Here is a 21,230-nt window from a genome sequence, read left to right as displayed (position 1 = left end):
CAGGGACATTTAAGTCTGTGGAGGTTCTTGCTGAGTTTTTGTTTGTCTGTGCCCTGCCCCCAGAGGTGGAGCCTACAGAGGCAAGCAGGCCTCCTTGAGCTGTGGTGGGCTCCACCCAGTTCGAGCTTCCTGGCTGCTTTGTTTACCTAAGCAAGCCTGGGCAATGGCGGGCGCCCCTCCCCCAGCCTCGCTGCTGCCTTGCAGCTTGATCTCAGACTGCTGTGCTAGCAATCAGCGAGACTCCGTGGGCATAGGACCCTCTGAACCAGGTGCAGGACACAATCTCCTAGTGTGCCGTTTTCCAGGCCCGTTGGAAAAGCGCAGTATTAGGATGGGACTGACCCGATATTCCAGGTGCCGTCTGTTTCCCCTTTCTTTGACTAGGAAAGGGAACTCCCTGACCCCTTGTGCTTCCCGAGGGAGGCAATGCCTCGCCCTGCTTCAGCTCGTGCACAGTGCGCTTCACCGACTGTCCTGCACCCACTGTTAGGCACTCCCTAGTGAGATGAAACCGGTACCTCAAGCAGAAATGCAGAAATCACCCGTCTTCTGTGTTGCTGGGGCTGGGAGCTGGAGACCGGAGCTGTTCCTATTTGGCCATCTTGGCTCCACCCTCTGTCAACTCCTTATTTTTAAATGTCAAAGCCACCACTCTCATTTTGGCCCTTATTGTCTTTCTTAATACACTCCTAGGAGCTTTCCGAGTCCCTGGTTTTCCTTGTTCCAATTCATTTCAGAGGCTCCTATCAGATTAGCATCCCCCAAACTCCAAGTTCATTATTTCTTTTCTCAAATGTACTCAATGGTTCATTTCCATCTGTTTAATTAAGTGGCCTTCACAAACAACCACGGTCAGGCCCAGTCTACTTTTTCTATCTCATTAATCTCTCCTCCCTCCTGGACTACATGATCTTCTCTCAACTATTTAGTTGGGTCCACACTTTCCCAACTTCCTGGCTCCTGTCTTCCTGAATGCATTCCTACCCCTGACTGTGGAAATCCTATTCATTCTGGGAAATTTGCTTTTTTAAAATTTTACTTTAAGTTCTGGGATACATGTGCAGAATGTGTAGGTTTGTTACACAGGTATATTTGTGCTATGGTGGTTTGCTGCACCTATCAACCCATCATCTAGGTTTTAAGCCCCACATGCATTAGGTATTTGTCCTAATGTTCTGCCTCCCCTTGTCCCCCACACTCCAACAGGCCCCAGTGTGTAATGTTCTCCTCCCTGTGTCCATGTGTTATTAATGGTATGTGTGTTCCCTTTAACAACTATTCATTTTACTACTATTCACCCTTTAACTTCTCTTTTTTGTAAATGTTGGGTCATGAAGTCATGTCCCCAGTTTATGGGAGTTGCCATGGCATTTCTTAGAACTCATAAAATGGGTGTAAAATTATCTTGTCCTCTTCTGTTTTTATTTTATTCCTGACCCAGGCAATGACTCTAACATTAATGTTAGCTCATTATAAGTGATTCATAGAAAAAGAGTTGCTTGGCTAAAAGCAATAATATATTTTAAATTTCTTAAATCAGAATATGAAAGTTTAGCAAGTCACAGAGTCAGATTTCAGATTATATCCTTGTCTTTTCTCTGCAATTCATAATGAATGGTATATTTTGTAGTCAATTGCTGGCTGTCTTAATCTGTTTGGGCTATAAAAAATACCTGAGACTTGGTAATTTGTAAACAATAGAAATTTATTGCTCATAGTTCTGGAGGCTGGGAAGTCCAAGATCAAGGCACCAGCAGATTTGGTGTTGGTGGGGGCACATTCTATTTGAAATGGGCCTCCACCAGACACTAGGTGTTCTTGCATGACAGAATAGAAAAACAGGCTCCCTCAAGCCTCTTTTATAAGGGCACTGAAGAGCCCTCAGGACTTAATCACCTCCCAAAGGATGCATCTCTTAATATGGACATATTGGGAATTAGGTTCCAATGTATGAATTTTAGAGGGACACAAATTTCAGATCATAGCACTAGTGGAATAATTTACAACTTCTGGTAAAGCAATGTGCTTAACCAAAGAAGTTTCATGAAACAAATATGCCTGTCATTTACACAAATGAAGCCAATGATCTTCAGTAGGATCAAAAACCAATTAGACAACCTGGATGAATCTTAAGAGAATTATGCTGAGTGAAAAAATAAGACCAATCTCAAAAGGTTACAAACAATATAATTGAATTTAAATAGCATTTTTGAAATAAGAGAATTATAGATATGGAAGTCAGTGGTTGTCAGGGGTTAGGGATTGGGAAGGAGGTGCAGGGAGTAGGTGGGTGTGGCTCCAAAGGGGCAGCAAGTGGGAGGCATGTGATGTATGAATGTGGTGTTTAAATGAAGCTGCACAGGTGATAACATTGCATAGAAATATATACACACAAACATCCTGAAATTTGAATAAACTCTGTGGATTGTACCAAGGTCAATTTCCTCAATATACCTCTGATGGTATACTATAGTTAAGCAAGATGTTACCAGTGGGAGAAGGGCTGAGTGAAGGGGCACTTGACTTCCCTATATATTATTTTGCAACTTCCTGTGACCCTGTAATTATTTCAAAATAAAAAGCTTAGAAATCAGACCTTTCCTTGTGATACTACAGAAGGATCTGCAAATGAGGTCAGGAGGTAACACAAGTGTCTTAGTCCGTTCTCATGCTGCTAATAAAGATATACCTGAGACTGGGTAATTTATAAAGGGAAAAGGTTTAATTGACTCACAGTTCTGCATGGCTGGAGAGGCCTCAGGAAACTTACAATCATAGCAGAAGGTCAAAGTGAAGCAAATACATCCTTTTTCACATGACGGCAGAAAGGGGAAGTGCCAAACAAAAGGGGGAAAAGCCCCTCATAAAACCATCAGGTCTCATGAGAACTCACTCACTATCATGAGAACAGCATGAGGATAACCTCTCCCATGATTAAATTACCTCCCACGTGGTCTCTCCCACGACACATGGGGATTATAGAAAACAGAATTCAAGATATGATTTGGGTGGGGTCACAGCCAAACCATATCAATAAGCAAGTAAAGTGGCTAGCAGGAGGCAAGGTTAGTGCTGTGGCCAGTGCCAAGGATGCAGCTGCTCTTTATCTCCTGCCATGTGGGACCTATGCACCTGGAATTGCTGGGCCTTCTGAGTGCTATTGTTTTTATAAAATGCTGGAAATCTAAATTTCTAATAAAATTCTGACTTTTAAATATTAACAGCTATTATAGGTTTTTTTTTTCTTTCCTTGTTTCTTTCTTTTTTTTTTTTTTTTGAGATGGAGTCTTGCTCTGTTGCTCAGGCTAGAGTGCACTGGCCCAATATTGGCTCACTGCAACCTCTGCCTCCCAGGTTCAAGCAATTCTTCTGCCTCAGCTTCCCGAGTAGCTGGGACTACAGGCATGTACCACCATGCCTGGCTAATTTTTGTAACTTTAGTAGAGATGGGGTTTCACCATATTGGCCAGGCTGGTCTCGAACTCCTGACCTCATGATCCACCCACCTCGGCCTCTCTTTTGAACACTATAGAGGCCAAACTAGAAAGCTAGATTTGTGTGCAATGGCCGGCCATTCATGTGCAAACTCAGCTTCCAGACAGAGGTTCAGTTTGGCTCCAAGATAAATTCCACCCTCAACAACCTGGTAATCTCAGTGCACAGCTCACACTGGTTTGTAATCTCTTAGGAAATGGAGAAATGGTCACTTCTGAGGCAGTAAGTGTTCTGATCAGGCCACTAATGAAAATTAGTGTACCAATCATTGATACCCAGAGATTCTGAAGAAGGTCAGCATTCATTTGATTGCAGCTCAGACTGAAGTTGCTGCAACTGGAATCTCCTGTCTACTCTGACCAAGGCCTTCACAACTACTTCGTCAGTATGCTGGCTAAGGCACAGTAGGTGCTCAGTCTGTGTTGTTAGAAATATTCATTTGTTCTTCCTCAGCTGTCTTAGTTCTTTTTCATTTTAAAGCTAAAAGAAATCTACAAAAACTGAGAAAATGAACTAAAATCTGGTATCTTATGCCACAGTTTTCCTGTGGCTGATGCAATGGCCTGGTGACTATACTATACACAGAGGCCAGCAGTACCCCTATAATCTCTGTCTCTATTTGAAGCTTTGAATATAAGCTGTTACTCATTATCAAAAAATGAGTAGATCAAGGTACTGGTAAGATCCTCATTCCAGTTTTGGTTCCTTAAAGTCTTTATCATCTCTGCCCTGTTAAATGCCCAGAATCTAGACATTCCTTCCTCCCCAACTCCCAACCTGGCCATCTGACTCAAAAGAAGTGAAAGGAGGACATAGCATGTTCTCCACAACTCGCAAAACAGCTCCAAGCACACCGTCTGTGAGTCAGTAACACCCCACTCCACCCCCGCATGTTTCAAAAAACACCATGTGTACTTATCAGACGTCCATGTCCAGTCTAGTAGCCTGGGTGCACTCAATTCCTTCATGGAGTGCGGAGAAAAATTCCAACCTTTCGGCTTTTAAAATTTCATCTATGGCCTAATTATACATTCTCAAAATCAAATTTAAAATGATTAAGTGATTCATTTCCATTAATTCTGTTCTCTTCCCCCAAAGTCTTCTGCTAATAAGAGTCCAGAGAATGTTTTCTAATCCTCCTTTTAAAAAGAGACTATTTGTAGGTATTACATAAATATATATCAATAAGAGGTCGTTCTTGTTTGCCATTTTTCACAAAGCTCTTTAATATGTAGACTTTTAAAGGGTTGGCTCTCAGCCTTGAAAATTATGCTAATGAGGTAAGAGCAATAATTCAAATTGTAGCCACTAATTTCTCTAAGGGAAAATATGCAGAGACCCTGGGCTCTACTTTTGCTTTCAACTAATTATCATGTATTTACTTTTCTGTTAGTCCAATAATTTTTCTTTCAATTCAGAATTAAGCAATATGACACTGAATTATATAAAGGCCTGTTTAGCATAGCAGACACACCTCATCATTTCCTAGTACTCTGATTTACAGCTCTTAAAATGCACAACCGAGAGGCTGTCTATATGCCCTTTTGTATTTATATTCCATCATGCAGTCACCTCAATAACTTACGCATTCTCAGAAGGTCTACCTAGCAATTAACTCCAGTCTTTTCTAACTCACCATCTCATTATGTAAAGTGGATTTGAACATAAACTTTATTAGCAACTTTCAATTCTAATTCCTTATCTCCCCCACCCCCACTCTGCCGAACAATGTCAGTTTATATGTGACAAAAATGCTTTGTAAAAATGGCAGTTTAAAAAATCCACGTTGGACTGGCAGCACATTTAGTAATTAGTCTTTGCACTACGGGGCACTATATTAAATTGAGATTGTCATAGTTCAGCTAAAGCATGTGACCCAGTTCTTCACAGAAATGGAAACAAATCAAATTCTCCCTGCTTTACAACATAGCCTTTTGACTATGTTTAGGAGGAAAAGACAATGAGGAAATCTATCATTTTTATTCAAAAGGTCAAAATCTAAAAACAACAAAACAAACCCCAGACAAAGCAACCCAAACTCCTTTGCTAAAAGGTAAAAGACTTCTTAGTATCTCTTCTTCAAACTCGAGAAAGAGGAGGGCCAACTTGCAGACTTTTCTCATGCATATGAAGTGTATTAGCTGAATAGTTGAAATGGGGTTTAATGTACATGTTCTCCTGGTAAAGAACCAAGGGGGTTGATGAAGGTTCTCATAAAACTAAAGGAATGGCAGCACCTGAAGACAAAGTGTCCACTGTGTGACAAGGAGATGCCTGCAATTGACTTACCAATGTCGGGGTCCACGGCTTGAACTCTGGTCAACAGAGCCTTGGTGGCTGTGTTCTCATGGACGCAGGCATTGTAGTGGTCAGAAGAAAACACAGGGGGGTTGTCATTCACGTCCTCCAGGATTAGGTGGATGTTGGACTGGCAGAACCTGCCACCCCCATCAGTGGCCTTGGCCATCAGGCTGTACATGGGGATCCTCTCCCGGTCCAACAGAGCCAAGGTTTTTAACTCGCCTGTGAAAATAAATGGCAGCACGATTGGTCTGAGTTTTTAAAAACTGTCTTTCTTTGGAGAGCAGAGGATCAATTATATAAACAATTCTCAACATAGGAAGGACTAATGTCATTTGGCCCAAGTGTCCCATACTTTAAAAATGTAGCAAATTCAACAGTTTATGTGTCAGGGAAAAATGTATGGGAGTCTAGATGCAAAAACAAAACAGCTGTGTGACCTTCAAATTAATTAATCCCTTTTTGAAACCTCTGGTATAAGGGGTTCTTTCTTTTGGCTACATGGAGAAGCCTCAAACCTCTTTAAACCTCTCAAGATCTACTCTGGAGATCAGTCTCTGGATTTCTGCTATATGTCCAGAAAACACACAGAGAATGGACTGGTATATCTAGTTCTCTGATGGTCAATATTGTCAACAACCCAGAGACCCAGAAGGGCAGTCTCTTTGCCTCCAGATACTCAACTTTTTACTCAATAATTTACAGGAAAACAGGTAATGAAAACAGAAGCTGGCCTTAGGGGAGCAGGGTCTTGAAGGACACCTATTGTGCAAGGGTTAACCCTTAACTTGCTGGATTGTGGAAGGGCCTGACATTGCCTGGGGAGGAGTCAAGTGGGAGAAAACTTGAGGAGCATGGAAAAGCAGCTCCTTAGCATCCCGCATGGAGTAATGTTATGTCTGTATTTTAACCACTGGAATAGTTGCATTGGTGCTGGATACCAGCTTTTGTGCAGATATCTTTGTTGTTTAAGTTTCATAAGATAATGACAACAAGCACAGTGACAAACCTGAATAAATGTTATTTGGTGGAAAGTATGACTCATGAAATATTATCACTCTTAAATAAAATTAGTAGATATTATTTGGATGAAGCTACCTAGATTTATTTTATTTATTTATATATATTTATATATATATATTTATATATATATTTATTTATTTATTTAGAGACTGAGTCTTGCTCTGTCACCCAGGCTGGAGTGCAGTGGCGCCATCTTGGCTTACTGCAAGCTCCGCCTCCTGGGTTCACGCCATTCTCCTGCCTCAGCCTTCCAAGTAGCTGCGACTACAGGTGCCCGCCATCATGCCCGGCTAATTTTGTTGTATTTTTAGTGGAGACGGGGTTTCACTGTGTTAGCCAGGATGGTCTTAATCTCCTGACCTCGTGATCCACCCATCTCGGCCTCCCAAAGTGCTGGGATTACAGGTATGAGCCACCATGCTGACCGAAGCTACCTATATTTATTAAGGCAGTTCATCTTTTAGCTTCCCGGCTACGGCCAGCCAGTTCTCAGATACAGGTTGGATCATTTCCCTCTCCTACTCAAAAAGCATCCAGGGCTTTTCATTGGGACATTCAAGACACTCCATAATCTGGCCTAAAGTAGTTTTCCCTCCACTTTTGTATATGACATTACCTGGATGCGCTATGCTCTCTGCTTATGCTGTTCCTATAACTTGCAGTGTCCTCTTTAAGCCACTGAGAATCCTGGCTCAGTTCAAATGCTAGTTCTTCCTTTAAGCAGTTTCCTTTTTCCTCTTATCAGAATATTAGTTACATCTTCACCTGTGCCCAGATATAGCTCCCCTTATGTTATTCCTGAACACTCATTTCATTGTGCCTTTCATGATTATTATTATTGGTTTACTTGCCTGTCTTCCCTACTGGATTACAGTATCCCTTGGGCATGATTTATTTTGTTTATCTTGGAGTCTACACAAATATCCCATAAAGTACTTTTATGTCTACTAGCTACTCAATAAATGTTACCTATTGAATAAATAATCACCAGGCCCATATAGCTGAGTAGTATATTCCCATGTAGCTAAGTCAGTGCTTCCTTGTAGGATGCAGCCTCTTATGGGAGTGGGGCAGGGAGGAGCCACTACCTTTTTGGAGACTCAGTAGTCAGTTATTGTTCACTAGAAACAACACAACACTGAAAATATGCAAGCCAGCCAATCTTTACGCTTAAATTTAAAATGTCATTGGATGGGTCATCTAATCTACAAAACTAAAATAATTTGCCACCATAAAAAGGCTTTTCCATTAGCTCTGGCCTTCAATGCAGGCATCTGCCTTTAGCTTACATAACCTTGCACCTTGTAAATTTCACCTGAATATACAACCAAGCAAATCTGAGGGCTCATAGGTTTGGAGAAACTAGGCAAGAAAGGTTAATAAAAACTAGACAACTGTGTTAATAAGAACCAGAAAGGGACCCTAAAGACATTTCAAAGTGAGAAAAATTCTCCTTCCTATAAATTGCTGTCTGGTTTTCATGGCAACCTGCATTTGTGATATAACTTCATTTATACCTGTTACGAGCATATACCTTAAAACTTACAGATATGAGAAACAAGAGAAGCAAACAGAGATGTCTGCTTACTTGATGCTAATAAATGTAGGTAAAGTCTGGGCAAGTTTTACAAAGGAAATAAAAAGTTTCTGTGGTCCAGAGCACCCATATTTGGATATGTTCCTACGATTTCTTAGAGCCCAAGATACAGAGCGTCATATTCTTGGGGTACAGAGAGTGATACCCCAAAGTATGGTGCTTTGACATGCTGAGCACTTTGAATTTAAAAAAATTTGGAAGGCCTTAGAGCTGCCTTAGAACCAAGAACTTTCAAACTTTCTCTTATTTCCCTCATCTCTCTCCAGTGCAGGTGAAGACTCTCTTTGAAATTTCCTCATCTGACTATGAAAACTTCTTTCCAAAAGAAATGCATTTGTCTTAAGATCCCCCTCCATAGAAATCTCATCAAATAACTGGGAAAGATTCACCACCAGAGAAGAGAAAAGAGACTAAAAGTCATCACTATGTCCAAACAGATTTTTCATCTCTTCTTCTGAGGGCAGCTCCTAGAGATTAACTGGGAGACTTCATCTGCATAACTAGATAACCTTTGTTCACAGTCAGTTCAATCCCTCACCTCCCTACATTTTCCAATTCCATTGAGTTTCCTAGGAGAATTATTTACAAAATAATGGATGCCCTCCAGATTATTCATTTCCCCTAAAAATCATTGACTACTCCTCTAAAATTGCTTACAGTCCCCCAACTTCCCTCTCCCCTAGCAACAGCCTTAACCATCTGGCCTTTCTGTGAGTCTCTTATTTTTGGGGCTCTGGTACCCACGTTCACATAAGTAAATCTATATGCCTTTTCTCCTATTAATCTGTCTGTGGTCAGTTCATTTCAGCAAACATTCAGAAAGGATGGAAGGGAAATTTTCCCTCCATCCCTATAAGAGCAAATATACACTAACTACTTCCTATTGATGAGACCACATAAGTTTAACTTCTCTCATGGATTAACAATGACATTTACCCCAAGAATAAATTTCAGCTTACCACTTTCTGGATCTAGAAAAAATTCACTGTTTCCAGATCCATAGAGTGAGTATCGTATATCTCCATTGGATCCAATATCAGCATCCTTTGCACTGACTTTCAGGATGATTTCATTTGATGGAATGTCTTCAGGAAGTAATGCTGTATATGCAACCTAGACAAAGGTGAAGAAAGGTAATAAAATCATTAGCATTTGTGGGGGCAATTGCCATATTTAGCATTATATAGGATTTCTTTAAAAATTCATTTATATAATTTAGCTTTTGTTATTTTTTTCCTTCACTACAGAAACATATTCCAATACATTATGAAACATGGTATATCTGCTGCTCTACCACTCCCATGCTTATTCATTTAACAAATATTTATTGAGCATCCACTATGTGTACCATTCTAGGTACCAAGAGTACCATGGCAAAGAAAACAGAAGAACATCCCCACTCTTGTGGAACCATAACACACACCACACATTGACCATGGTTGTCTGTTTTTCTCTTGAGCCCCAATGAGTCCTAGGAATTCTCTTCAACTCTTTAAAGAGCCACTACCAGCATTTGGCATTAGTATAACAGATTAAATTTATTGGTGTCTATAGGACACCAATATTATCTCTTGTTCCACATGATAGAAAAGAATAATAATGATTTAATTTCAGCATGAGAGAAAATAAAATCTAGTACTTGTACCTTGCATTGGCATTATATTTTATATAGTAGTAGAAAGGCCACTGCATAAGGAGCCTGGAGACCAGTGTTCAGCACCAACATTGCCACTAACCAAATGTGTAAACTTATATAAACAAGTTAACATCCTGTAGAGTGGTCCATTTCTCTTTTATGATATCAGTGATTTAAACAGAATAAGCCCTAAAGTCCTTTATGAATTTCTCAAAAAATTATTTAAGACATTGGTTTTTTTTTGTTTTATTTTGGTGGGGGCAGGGTACAAAATTAGGTATCTGATCTTGCTACCTATACTCTTTTCATGTTTTCAGTATTTCTTCCTAAACTTCACCTCCTATCCTCTTATACCCAATTGCAGATAAGAGCAGAAGTTTGCCTGGCCTTAAGAAGAAAAGTGAAATGGTTTTTTTTTTTTTTTTTTTTTGTGCTTGGTAAGTTTTTATTATACTTTAAGTTTTAGGGTACATGTGCACAATGTGCAGGTTAGTTACATATGTGCCATGTTGGTGTGCTGCACCCATCAACTCGTCATTTAATATTATGTATATCTCCTAATGCTATCCCTCCCCCCTCCCCCCACCCCCACAACAGGCCCTCGTGTGTGATGTTCCCCTTCCTGTGTCCATGTGTTCTCATTGTTCAATTCCCACCTATGAATGAGAACAGGGATATTGAACTAGAAATACCATTTGACCCGGCAATCCCATTACTGGGTATATACCCAAAGGATTATAAATCATGCTGCTATAAAGACACATGCATACGTATGTTTATTGCGGCACTATTCATAATAGCAAAGACTTGAAATGGGTTTTGATTGAATTTTGGAGAAGCAGAGTAAAAGCAGAGCCCTATCCCCAAATCTCACCTGATCACACACTGGGCTATTGTCATTCACATCACTGACGCTCACTTCCACCATGGCCTGTGTGACAAAAAGCCCGTCAGTGGCAGTGATATTGAGAAAGTAAATGTCCTGTTCTTCTCTGTCTAGAGGCCTCTTCACATAGACCTTCCACTCACTTTGCACCAGGCCCAGAGCAAACCTTCCTCGAGGGTTTCCTCCTGCAGTTAAAAAAACAAAAGAGCTTTTGAAGATGTGCAATGAAATGTCTTTTTTTTTTTTTTTTTTAAGAATGAGGGAAGTGTTTATTGAGACTGAAATGGAACATTGTTCTCTTTTATGAGTTAACAGCAGTGTGTTAAGAGGCTGGTTACAAACTGACTCCAAAATGATAACTCGCAGCTCATGAGCAGCTCTGCCAATTAGTGCCACTAACTGGGGCAACCTAGTAAGGGGTAGAACCATTTAGCCCAAGAGAAATTACTGATTCAATTTCATTTATATTTAGATTTATTTCCTATAAACAATAGCAATATTTGCATTTTAAAATTCACATTGAATCATTATTTACTATTTATGATGTTTACATAACAATTCAGTATCATTATGTTGTAGATTTCAGATGTAGGTGGTCAATACTGAGCACTTCTACATCTGCCTTGAGAGGTGCATGTGGAGTCATCCAGGTACTCCTCAAACTGTATCATTTAGGATACTGCAAAGATACTGAGACTCCCTTTGATTCTTGGGCAACAAAGCATGATACTTATATGCTTGGCTTCTGTGGAAAGCAAAACAGTAACTTTCCAAGATAATAAAATACACTTAGAGAAGCTGGAGATGATCTCTTGTTTAGTTCCCCTTAAGAACAATCAAATTCAAACTGTGAACAATCAATCGTCTTCTCAGGCTGACACAATTGTTTTTCCACTTAGTCTCAAGAGAGGATGTAATACACTCTAGCTCTTGTTACCAAGACAATTTCATTAGCCGTTGATTATGCAGTCAAGGAAAGGCAGTTAGTTCTATTAAGGAATCTTTTAATAAAGGCTTTATCATACAGCTGCGCTCTTCTCATAAGAACTGGAGTTTGGGGGAGAAAAGTTTTCACGACGGAGGAAGGCCCATTAGTGTTAAATAGCCCTAACGAGGGGTCATTTAAAAAGCAGTTCAAAGATAAGCATTGCAATTAGACCAAATGTATCAGAGTGAAGCTGGGGAACATGGAAGAAAAGAAAACAGATGAAGTGGAACAGCTTTCTAAGATGCTGAAGCACTGACAGTGGTCCCAGCAATATGACTTTTCCACATCATTAAGCTACATGGGGGCCAAAGCAGCTTGGGGAACAAGATAGGAGGAGGAAGGAAGAAGACCATCACCTTGACGTAATCCGTAAGAGGGGAAAAATATCATTTCAGACACCGAGAAACACTGGGCAAGACCACTGGCAGTAAGTCAAGAGTCAGGTTTGATGATCACTATTTCATTTATTTGGGCAATCAAGTATTTATCATATACCCCGGGCCAGGCATTGTTCTAGGCAGCAGGGCTACATCAGTGGACAAAACCAGCAAAAATATCTGCTGTCTCGGCAGAGATCACATTCTGGAGGGAAAGACTGAAAATAAACAAGTAAGGAAAGTATACTGCATGCCAACTCCTACTTCATTGAAAACGTGGAGCCATATCTCCCACTTACAATGAATCTTTAAAAAGCAGAGGGCAAATATCAGGGTCCTACTGAAGAGACTGAGTGGGGAGGGGTGGGATTCTGAGTGCCAGACTGCATTCTTGCTTATAAGGCAAGGGGCTGCTCAGTCTGAGGGCCTCAGCACTGGGAGTGGGGGCAAGCCACAGTGGAATACAATGAAACCAAATCAGCCAGACAGTGCAGAAAAGGTGAGAGCTGCATATTCCTCTGGGGCAGTGGTTCTCAACTGGGGATAACTGTGCCCTTCCCCTCTGTGGGGATATTTGTCAATGTCTGGAGACATTTTTGCTTGTCACATTGGTGGGAGGGAAGTGATGGTGGTGGTATGTGCTACTGGCATTTAGTGGGTAGAGGCCAGGGATGCTGCCACACATCCCACAGTGCACAGGACAGCCTTCCTCAGCAAAGAATTATCTGGCCCCATATGTCAATAGCGGTGTGGCTGAGCAACCCTGCTCTAGGGAACTTCAGGGTCCTCCCTGGGATATCATTTTTCTCCACCACTGGCCAGGATTCAATTATGCTTTAGTTGAATATTATTTCAGTGCACACAAATTTAACCTCTCTATTAAATGCTTTCAGTGCAGGCCGACACTGTTCTTTTGTTATATAAAATGATTAATGGTCCTTTGTTAATCGGAGGCAGCACCACCAAATTGTGTTACATCAAGAGCAGAAGTTAAATCTAATTAAAATCAGCTGGTGGTTGGCACTGCTAATAGTAACAGTAGCTTTAAGCTACTCTGTACTCATTACTTTGGTAAAGTCGATGGGATAGTCCCTTTAAATCATCCATTGACAATTCAGAGGTTATCTATAAATAATTAAGGCTGAGTATTTTACAGTTTTTCCAAATAGAAAAGGACCCTTCAGAATGCCTAAGAAGCTTTTTTTTTCTGAAAATAAATGCAAATGAATTAAAGTGATGCTTCACTCACCTCTTTCTTCTCTTTCACGTTTTAACTGCAGAAATACATATTTTAATGAAAAAATGAGGTCTCAGATAAATCATAATGTGTTTCAAGGGGAAAACATCACCAAGAGAACAGTCTTATAAAGAAAAAGGAAGAGAATCATGCTGAAAAGTGTGGCAATCCCAAGCATTGACACATTTGCTCTACTGTGGATCTTATTCTGCAGTGATTAATTAACTTTCCAACTAACATATTCTAGCAGATTCTATGTCCTAAGGGCATTCTAATTAATTCATTTTTCACTCTGAATGATGTAGTTTTTCTAAAGGGAACCCACCTGACTACAAGTATTGATGATTCTTTACAATCTTTTGGCACTTTGTTTATGTTCTGCCTTTGAATGTGACAACATCAAAATATTAGCTTTAACCCACCCCCCAAATAGTTTTTAGGAAGAACCTTCCCACACCGCCAACCCTCTCCTCTTTCAGTTAAAGGTCAGCTGTCCCCCAGGAAACCACTCTGACATGAAATGCTTAGCCTCTCAGGGCAACAGTGACATTTTCTGTGCCTTCCTAATGACTGACTTTGCCTATCTTGGCTTTCCCCTTGAACTGTTACTTGCTATTCTGAAAGACAAAAAAGAAATCCAAAAAATTTTGGTTGTCAGAAGAAATACACCTTGATTTGTAGTTATAATTTAGGATTTCTCAGGGAAGGATCAAACCATGCCATCTAATGTGTGTATGTGTGTGCACAGGTGTTGCTATGGCCAAGGGAAGTGTGCATGTGAAGCTTACTGTGATCAAGCTATTTGTTTTGCTCAGTTTTGCAAAAGGTAGGAAAAAGGAACATGCTTAAAAACAGAACCTCTCCACCAAAAAGTTGTTATTTTCATTCCTTCAACTGAGATATTTGGCTGGACTCCTTTTTAAATAGGAAGAGGTGACACAAAGACTAGTTACCAATATGGGTAACACATTTACAGCAAACCTGTGAACTCCAAACTAAGGATGAGTTATCAACAGCTAACAAGCAAAAAACACAGTCTACTCAGAGATCCTTTACTCAGCTTCAGAGAGGCTTCATTACACTGGACTCCTTATCCCATCTTCCTTCTCTCTTACTCTTCCCCCCGCCATCTTCCATCTTTCTTTATAAAGCAGTGCACATAATGAGAACTGGGGGTGTTTACTCACCCGTAATATGGTAGCTCACTTGGCGATTAACGTCGGACGTGTCTCTGTCCCAGGTGCTGAGGACGGCTACCACCTCGCCCGGTGGGTCGCTCTCCTTCACATTCCCTCGGTACACTTCCTGCGCGAAGACCGGTGCATTGTCATTTATATCTGTCACTCTGACAGAGACCAAGGCCGTGGAGGAAAGAGAGAATGCCTCTCCAAGGTCAGAGGCCACCACAGAGAAGGTGAATGTGGGGTCTGTCTCGTGATCTAGGTCCTTCAAGGTACTGATCCAGCCTGTGTTGCTGTCAATATTGAATGCTTCCATTACCTTTTCGGGCTGGGAATCCGAGTGGAGGGAGTAAGTGACTTGTCCATTGGCTCCCCAGTCCATATCAATAGCTCTCACTTGTGTGAGTTTGGTGCCAACAGGCATCCCTTCCATTATAATGGTGTCATAGCTTGAAGTTTCAAAGACTGGCTTGTTGTCATTCAAATCCAATACCTTGATATCTACATCCACAGTAAACACAATATCTACTTTGTCCAGGGGTATAGTGGCTGCTACTTTAAAGTGGAAAGCTGGGCTGGTTTCATGGTCAAGGCGTTTGTCAAGCTTAATAGTGCCTGTTTCCTGTTCTATGACGAATACGCCCCCTTTGTTATTTTCTGGCCGTTCCCCATTAACTGTGCTGAACCGGACATTCTGACTGGGCAAAATCCTCAGGGTGTCCACTGTACTCCCAATGGCTGTATCTTCTGCAATGGTAAAGGAATACTGAGACTGGGTGAATGATGGCAAGAACGTTTCAGGGGGCAAGACGTGGATATAGACAGGAATGAGGGAGTGCTTTACTGGGATGCCCCCATCTACTGCTTTGACAAAGAATGAAAGCACTGTATTTTTCAGCTGGTTAAAATTACCCTTTGTGACCATCCAGCCATTGTCAGGATCGATTTCCAGGAGGTCAGCCACTGAAACAGAGGCCTCGCTATAGAGGGAATAAGTAATCCTTGAATTTGCTCCATCATCGGGATCTATGGCTTGAACTTGAGTGACCAAGTGGCCCCTTCCAACATCTGCCCTGACACTGGCTCTATATTCCACTGTCATGAACTGGGGAGCATTGTCATTTTCATCCACAACAATCACTCTCACAGTGCAGAAAGTTGTTCTCCCTCCACCATCAAGGGCCCTCACAAAAATACTAACATCCCCTTCTAGAGGGTTTTCCCGGTCTAGCCTTTCTGTGGTGATGACCTGCCCATTGCTGTCTATGAGGAATCGATCCTTGGCAAAGTCATTGATGATGGCATAGCTGATCTGCCCATAAGTCCCTGGATCACCATCTGTGGCTCGAACATGAATTACCTTTGTTCCTGCAGCCACGTTCTCTCTCACCTCAGCTACGTATGTGCTTTGTGAAAAGGCAGGGCTGTACAAGTTAGCCCCAAGTACCCTAATATGCACCTGTGCAGTGCTGGTGAACAACCCATCAGAGACAGACACATTGAGACTGTACAGAGGCTCCATCCGCTGCTTCCGGTGGTTGGACAATGTGATAACTCCACTCTTGCTGTCCATCAGAAAGCTTGTCCGGTCATTCCCAGATAAAATGCTATATTCCAACCGGTCAAAATCAGAGCTGTCTGCATCAGAGGCTTGTACACAGGTTACAAAATGGCCCCGAGGGGCTAATTCACTCACATATGACTCATAAATGAGCTGATTAAAAACTGGAGAGTTGTCATTTACATCAGAGATGTAGATATGAACCAGAACCTCACTGCTTAGTGATGGGAAGCCACTATCTGTTGATCTGACTTTCAAAGTGCAATGTTGTACTAACTCATGGTCCAGCATTCGTGCTGTCAGGATTAAGCCACTTGAGCTATCTATGTGAAAATAATCTGTGCTATTGTAGGTATCCTGGACAATCTGATAATGTACCATTTTATTGTTTTCTGAGTCTGCATCAATAGAGACAACTTGTAAAACAGGTGTCCCGATAAGAGATGCTTCTGATAGTGTTGTATTGTATGTGGGCTGATCAAAAATAGGGGGGTTGTCATTTACATCATTAACTAGCAAGTCAACAGTGACTTCAGCCCTAGCACCAGTAAGGGCGTCGCTGGCTCTTATTGTCAGCTTGTAAGCAGATGTAACTTCATAATCCAAAGGGCTAACAACTTTCAGGACCCCAGTGTCAAAGTCAATGTTAAACTGTTTAAAAGGGTCCCCATCGATAATGATATAGATGATGCCTTGGCCTTCTGGACTGGTGGCATTGATGCTTAGGATGGGTGTGTTCATTCTGATGTCTTCATTGACAGATGCTGTATAAAAGGGCTTATCAAACACAGGCATTGCTTTGTTGACAATAGTGATGGGAAGCTCCACAGATGTAGACAAAGAGGGTTTTCCACCATCCTTGGCTAGGATGGTGACTCCATACTCAATGTTGGACAAGTCAGAGTTGAATGCTTCCTTTAAAATAACATTCCCTGAATTAGGGTTAATTTCAAAGTGGCCATAGTCATCCTGCAGGACATAGGTCACTTCCCCATTTGGACCTTTATCTTTGTCAATGGCTGTCACCTGATAAATCAGAGTCCCGGGTTCTGCATCCACTTGAACAGTAGCATAGTATGGGAGGCCCACAAAGACTGGAGAATTGTCATTTATGTCTTCAATGTTAACCCTGACCACCACTCTGGCCACACGCAGATGGTCCAGCTCACGGCTGGCTTCTACCACCAGCTCATATAACTCTTGTTCTTCACGGTCAAAGGGGACTCCAGTCGTCTGAATGACCCCTGAGGTAGATTTTATCTTGAACTTATTTCCTGGGTTTAAGATACTGTATTTTAAGGGCTCATTAAGGCGGTTTCCAACTGCACTGACAATAGCAACTTTGGTTATGTTAGTGTTGTTCTCTGAGATTGAGGTGGAATAGAAGCTTTGTGTAAAGTGGAGGCCGCTGTCCATGGCTTCTTTAACCATGATGGTGACCATGGATGTACTGTAGAACTTTCCATCAGACACCTTAACTATCAGCATGTAGTGATCCTTGGAGAGGTTGTTGTTTTTTATGGTAAGTACTCCACTGTTTGAGTCAATTAAAAAATGATCCAAGCTGCCTTCCATTAGGCTGTATGTTAGTTCAGGGGGTACCTCAGAGTCAGGATCTGTGGCACTAACTTTCAGAACCTCCACTCCGACATACGTAGGTAGAAGTAAGATAGTCTCAAACACAGCCTGAGTAAAAACAGGTGGGTTATCATTCACATCTGTCACCTCAATGTTGACTTCAACGGGACTCTCTGCAGTCAGTTGGGGGCTACCACTGTCTCTCACATGCACATGAAAATGGAAATGGGCGATGGTTTCATGGTCCAGGTTGGCAATTGTTCTGATTGCACCTGTACTGGAGTCCACTGTGAAAAACTTTTTTGCTGTCAACTCCACAATCTGATACACAAGCAGAGCATTCCGGTTGCTGTCAGCATCTGTGGCTCGAATCACCAGTGGGCTGTTATCCAAGCTCCTGACAATGCTATTAATTGGGGCAGCCTCACTTAGGCTGCCTGAGTATTGAGAAAAGAGAAAAACTGGGGCATTATCATTTTCATCAACAATCTGAATATTGACTGTAGCATTGGAAGCCATTCCTGCCATATTGGTGGCCTGAATGATGAGCTGATAAGAGGATGTGCGCTCATAATCCAGGGCCTTCCGAGTGGTGATGACTCCAGAATATGGATTTATGGTAAAGATCCCATTAATGTCTCCATCTTTGACTTCATAAATGAGGGTAGATTGACTGATGGCAGAGATTAGAATGACTGATGTTCCAATGTCAACATTTTCATTTACTTCTGCTTGGTAGTCTTTGTGAATGAACTTGGGGTGAGAATTGTCAGACATGGTGACGGAAATGCGCACAATTGCAGTGGCAGACATTGGTGGGGATCCCTGATCTGTGACTTTGATGGATAGGACAAACTGACCCATCGTCGTCATGTCTGGTTCTTTGCAAATGGTGATGATGCCTAGGACCGGTTCAATCTTAAACGTGTTCCCAGTGTTCCCTAAAATACAGAAATCAATGGTGAAATGAGTTATACGTGGGTCACTGAAATCTTTTTGATTAACTCTTTATCTATAGGTACCTTACTGCAATGTGGCAAGTAGAAAGCAATTGTAGTACTCATCTGTGTCATTCTGAAATAAAATGAGAGGCCTCTCTTTCAGGGGTACTGAAAAGCAACCAAAATGAGTTTCCCAGTATTATGGTAAATTTCAGATCAGTAACTTCTAGATCTAGGTTAAAAACACAATGACAATGACACAGTCTTGTGTGCATTCAAGTTGGGAAATAAGAGAGCCTGAAGGAGAGATCTTTCTGCTAAGAATGTGTAGAACTTCCTTATTTCCAGCCTTGTGAGAAGACAGATAGATTGGGAAGCCCACATATGAATGCCACTGATTTAGGTAGCAGTGCCATATTTTCTGTTCTAGGTTTAAAGAAAGAGGTTTGTGGGAATAGTTTCAGAGCATTATAAAGTAGTCAGTTATTTTCAGATTATCCCAAAAGCAAACTGCGCTACATGGAATTGGTATTATTTCACCCTATCAAAAATGACTTTATCCAAAACACTACTTTGGTGAAGGGGTTTGTTCAGTCAGGCATGGATAATTCTTGGCAAGTCATTATTTGCCTTGTAAGTGTGAGGAATTTTCCTGACTTCTCTTCTATTCTCCACTCATGCTCTACCCCTCTCTCATGCCTCTGAACACAGACATGCACACACCTGGACATAAAAGTAAACATAAAAATTAATAGGGCAGCTGCTCAATCTGTAACCATTCTATTCACCAAGCATTTGAGGTGTTTCTAGTGTACCAAGAAACTGTTGAGAATCTGAACCAGCACTGCAACCAAGAACCTGAGACATAATCCTTGTGAAACTGAAACCTGGGCACCCCACTTTGACATAGCTGGCAGAGGAAGGGCTGTGGCCATGACACTGTAGCAGTTTACAGCTTTGCTTCAGAAATGTGTCGTGGTTCAAAATCTGGGATTGTTGAGAATGAGAGAAATAACAGAGGAATAAAGAATGGGGAACACACAATGTGGAGTATGTAAAGAAGGTAGGTGGTGACAGAGTTGAAAGGCGGTGGGTAGTGTGAATTGCATCCTTCACCAAGTTGCTTTTTGCTTCCCTTATCAGGCTTTCTCATACTTCTCAAATAACACTTATACTTCTGTGTTGAGATCCTTTCCAATCAAAAGTTAAAGATCTCGGTTATTCAACTCTATCTGGACTTTTCTTTCTTTTTGAGTATTGTAGTATGATAGGCATATAATTTAAATGTTAAAATAATTAAAATAGGGACCAGGATTTTCAGGGCAGTTATAAGATGTGTCTACATACTTCTTCTTACATGCTAATTATACAAAGTTTTCCATGTCCGAACACAAAATGGTCATGTTCATGTAACATTTATTTCAAGAAGATATTTGCTTATTTTAAAAGACAAAGTATATCTAATAAAGAGGTCATTTTGATTCCAGCCCCCCAAATGTGAATAGTAAACAATGTTGTCTTTGATATCAGCATGATTTATTACTTTGCCACCTAAACATGGCCATTTTGTGATGACAACAATAAAAAGTTCGGTGATCTTATGAGTAAACTTTCAAGCTTGCAATGAATAGTGTCATAGAATTGAGTGTAAATCCAACAGGTGATTCACAGAACTTTGTAAGGGGAAATCACTTCACCTAAGCAATGGTCACCTTCCAGTGGTGGCACCAACATGCAACCCTGACTGATGAATGCCACTGGAGCCAGGGATCTCGGTGTTCACTGATTATGGTGCCCCACTGCAGAGTTTCTAGGTAAGTCCTCCCTCACTCCACACCTGGTAGATTTCTTCATACCCGGAAAGATATATTACAGTGGGGATGACGAGGAGCCAGCTTCTTACCTCAAATATAATTTTTTGTTTTTTTTTTTGAGATGGAGTCTCGCTCTGTCATCCAGGCTGGAGTGTAGTGGTGCAATCTTGGCTCACTGCAACCTCTGTCTCCTGGGTACAAGTGATTCTCCTGCCTCAGCCTCCAGAGTAGCTGGGACTGCAGGCAGGCACCACTACACCTGGCTAATTTTTGTGTTTGTAGAGACGGGGTTTTGCCATGTTGGTCAGGCTGGTCTCAGACTTCTCACCTCAAGTGATCCACCTGCCTTGGGCCAACTCCAAAAATGCTGGGATTACAGGCACGAGCCACTGTGCCTGGCCTCAAGTAGAAATTCATAACCCTGCTATCCCATGGCTACTGATCTGCTTGTGACACCCTTCCAGAATGGTGTGCTGATACATCAGGTCCAAAGCGGGCCCTCCTCCTCTTTCCCTCTTTGACACACTGACCCATTCTCTTGGAATCCACTTCCTGCTTATTCTTTCCTGCTACACTTGAATCCTGAAAAATTGGCCTCTGTTTGTTTTTTGGAAT

The 21,230-nt window shown here is 41.4% G+C and overlaps 1 protein-coding gene across 3 annotated transcripts in view; it reads right to left on the bottom strand.

Moving 5' to 3' along the window:
• The window catches only part of FAT3 (FAT atypical cadherin 3), a 679,936-nt gene that overhangs the window by 86,425 nt on the left and 572,281 nt on the right, over positions 1-21,230 (bottom strand). For all 3 annotated transcript variants that reach the window (XM_032167143.2, XM_032761586.2, XM_058446444.1), the window contains exons 10-13: positions 14,728-18,801; positions 10,927-11,123; positions 9,376-9,529; positions 5,785-6,018 (exon numbers count right to left, since the gene is read on the bottom strand). In XM_032167143.2, the coding sequence (XP_032023034.1) occupies positions 5,785-6,018; positions 9,376-9,529; positions 10,927-11,123; positions 14,728-18,801 (4,659 nt within the window). The remainder of the gene's footprint in view (positions 1-5,784; positions 6,019-9,375; positions 9,530-10,926; positions 11,124-14,727; positions 18,802-21,230) is intronic.

The sequence above is a fragment of the Hylobates moloch genome, unplaced genomic scaffold (assembly GCF_009828535.3).
Source record: "Hylobates moloch isolate HMO894 unplaced genomic scaffold, HMol_V3 SCAFFOLD_11, whole genome shotgun sequence".
NCBI classification, from domain to species: domain Eukaryota; kingdom Metazoa; phylum Chordata; class Mammalia; order Primates; family Hylobatidae; genus Hylobates; species Hylobates moloch.
The sequence above is the reverse complement of the archived record's forward strand: the minus strand, read 5'-3'. Positions and strand labels throughout refer to the sequence as shown.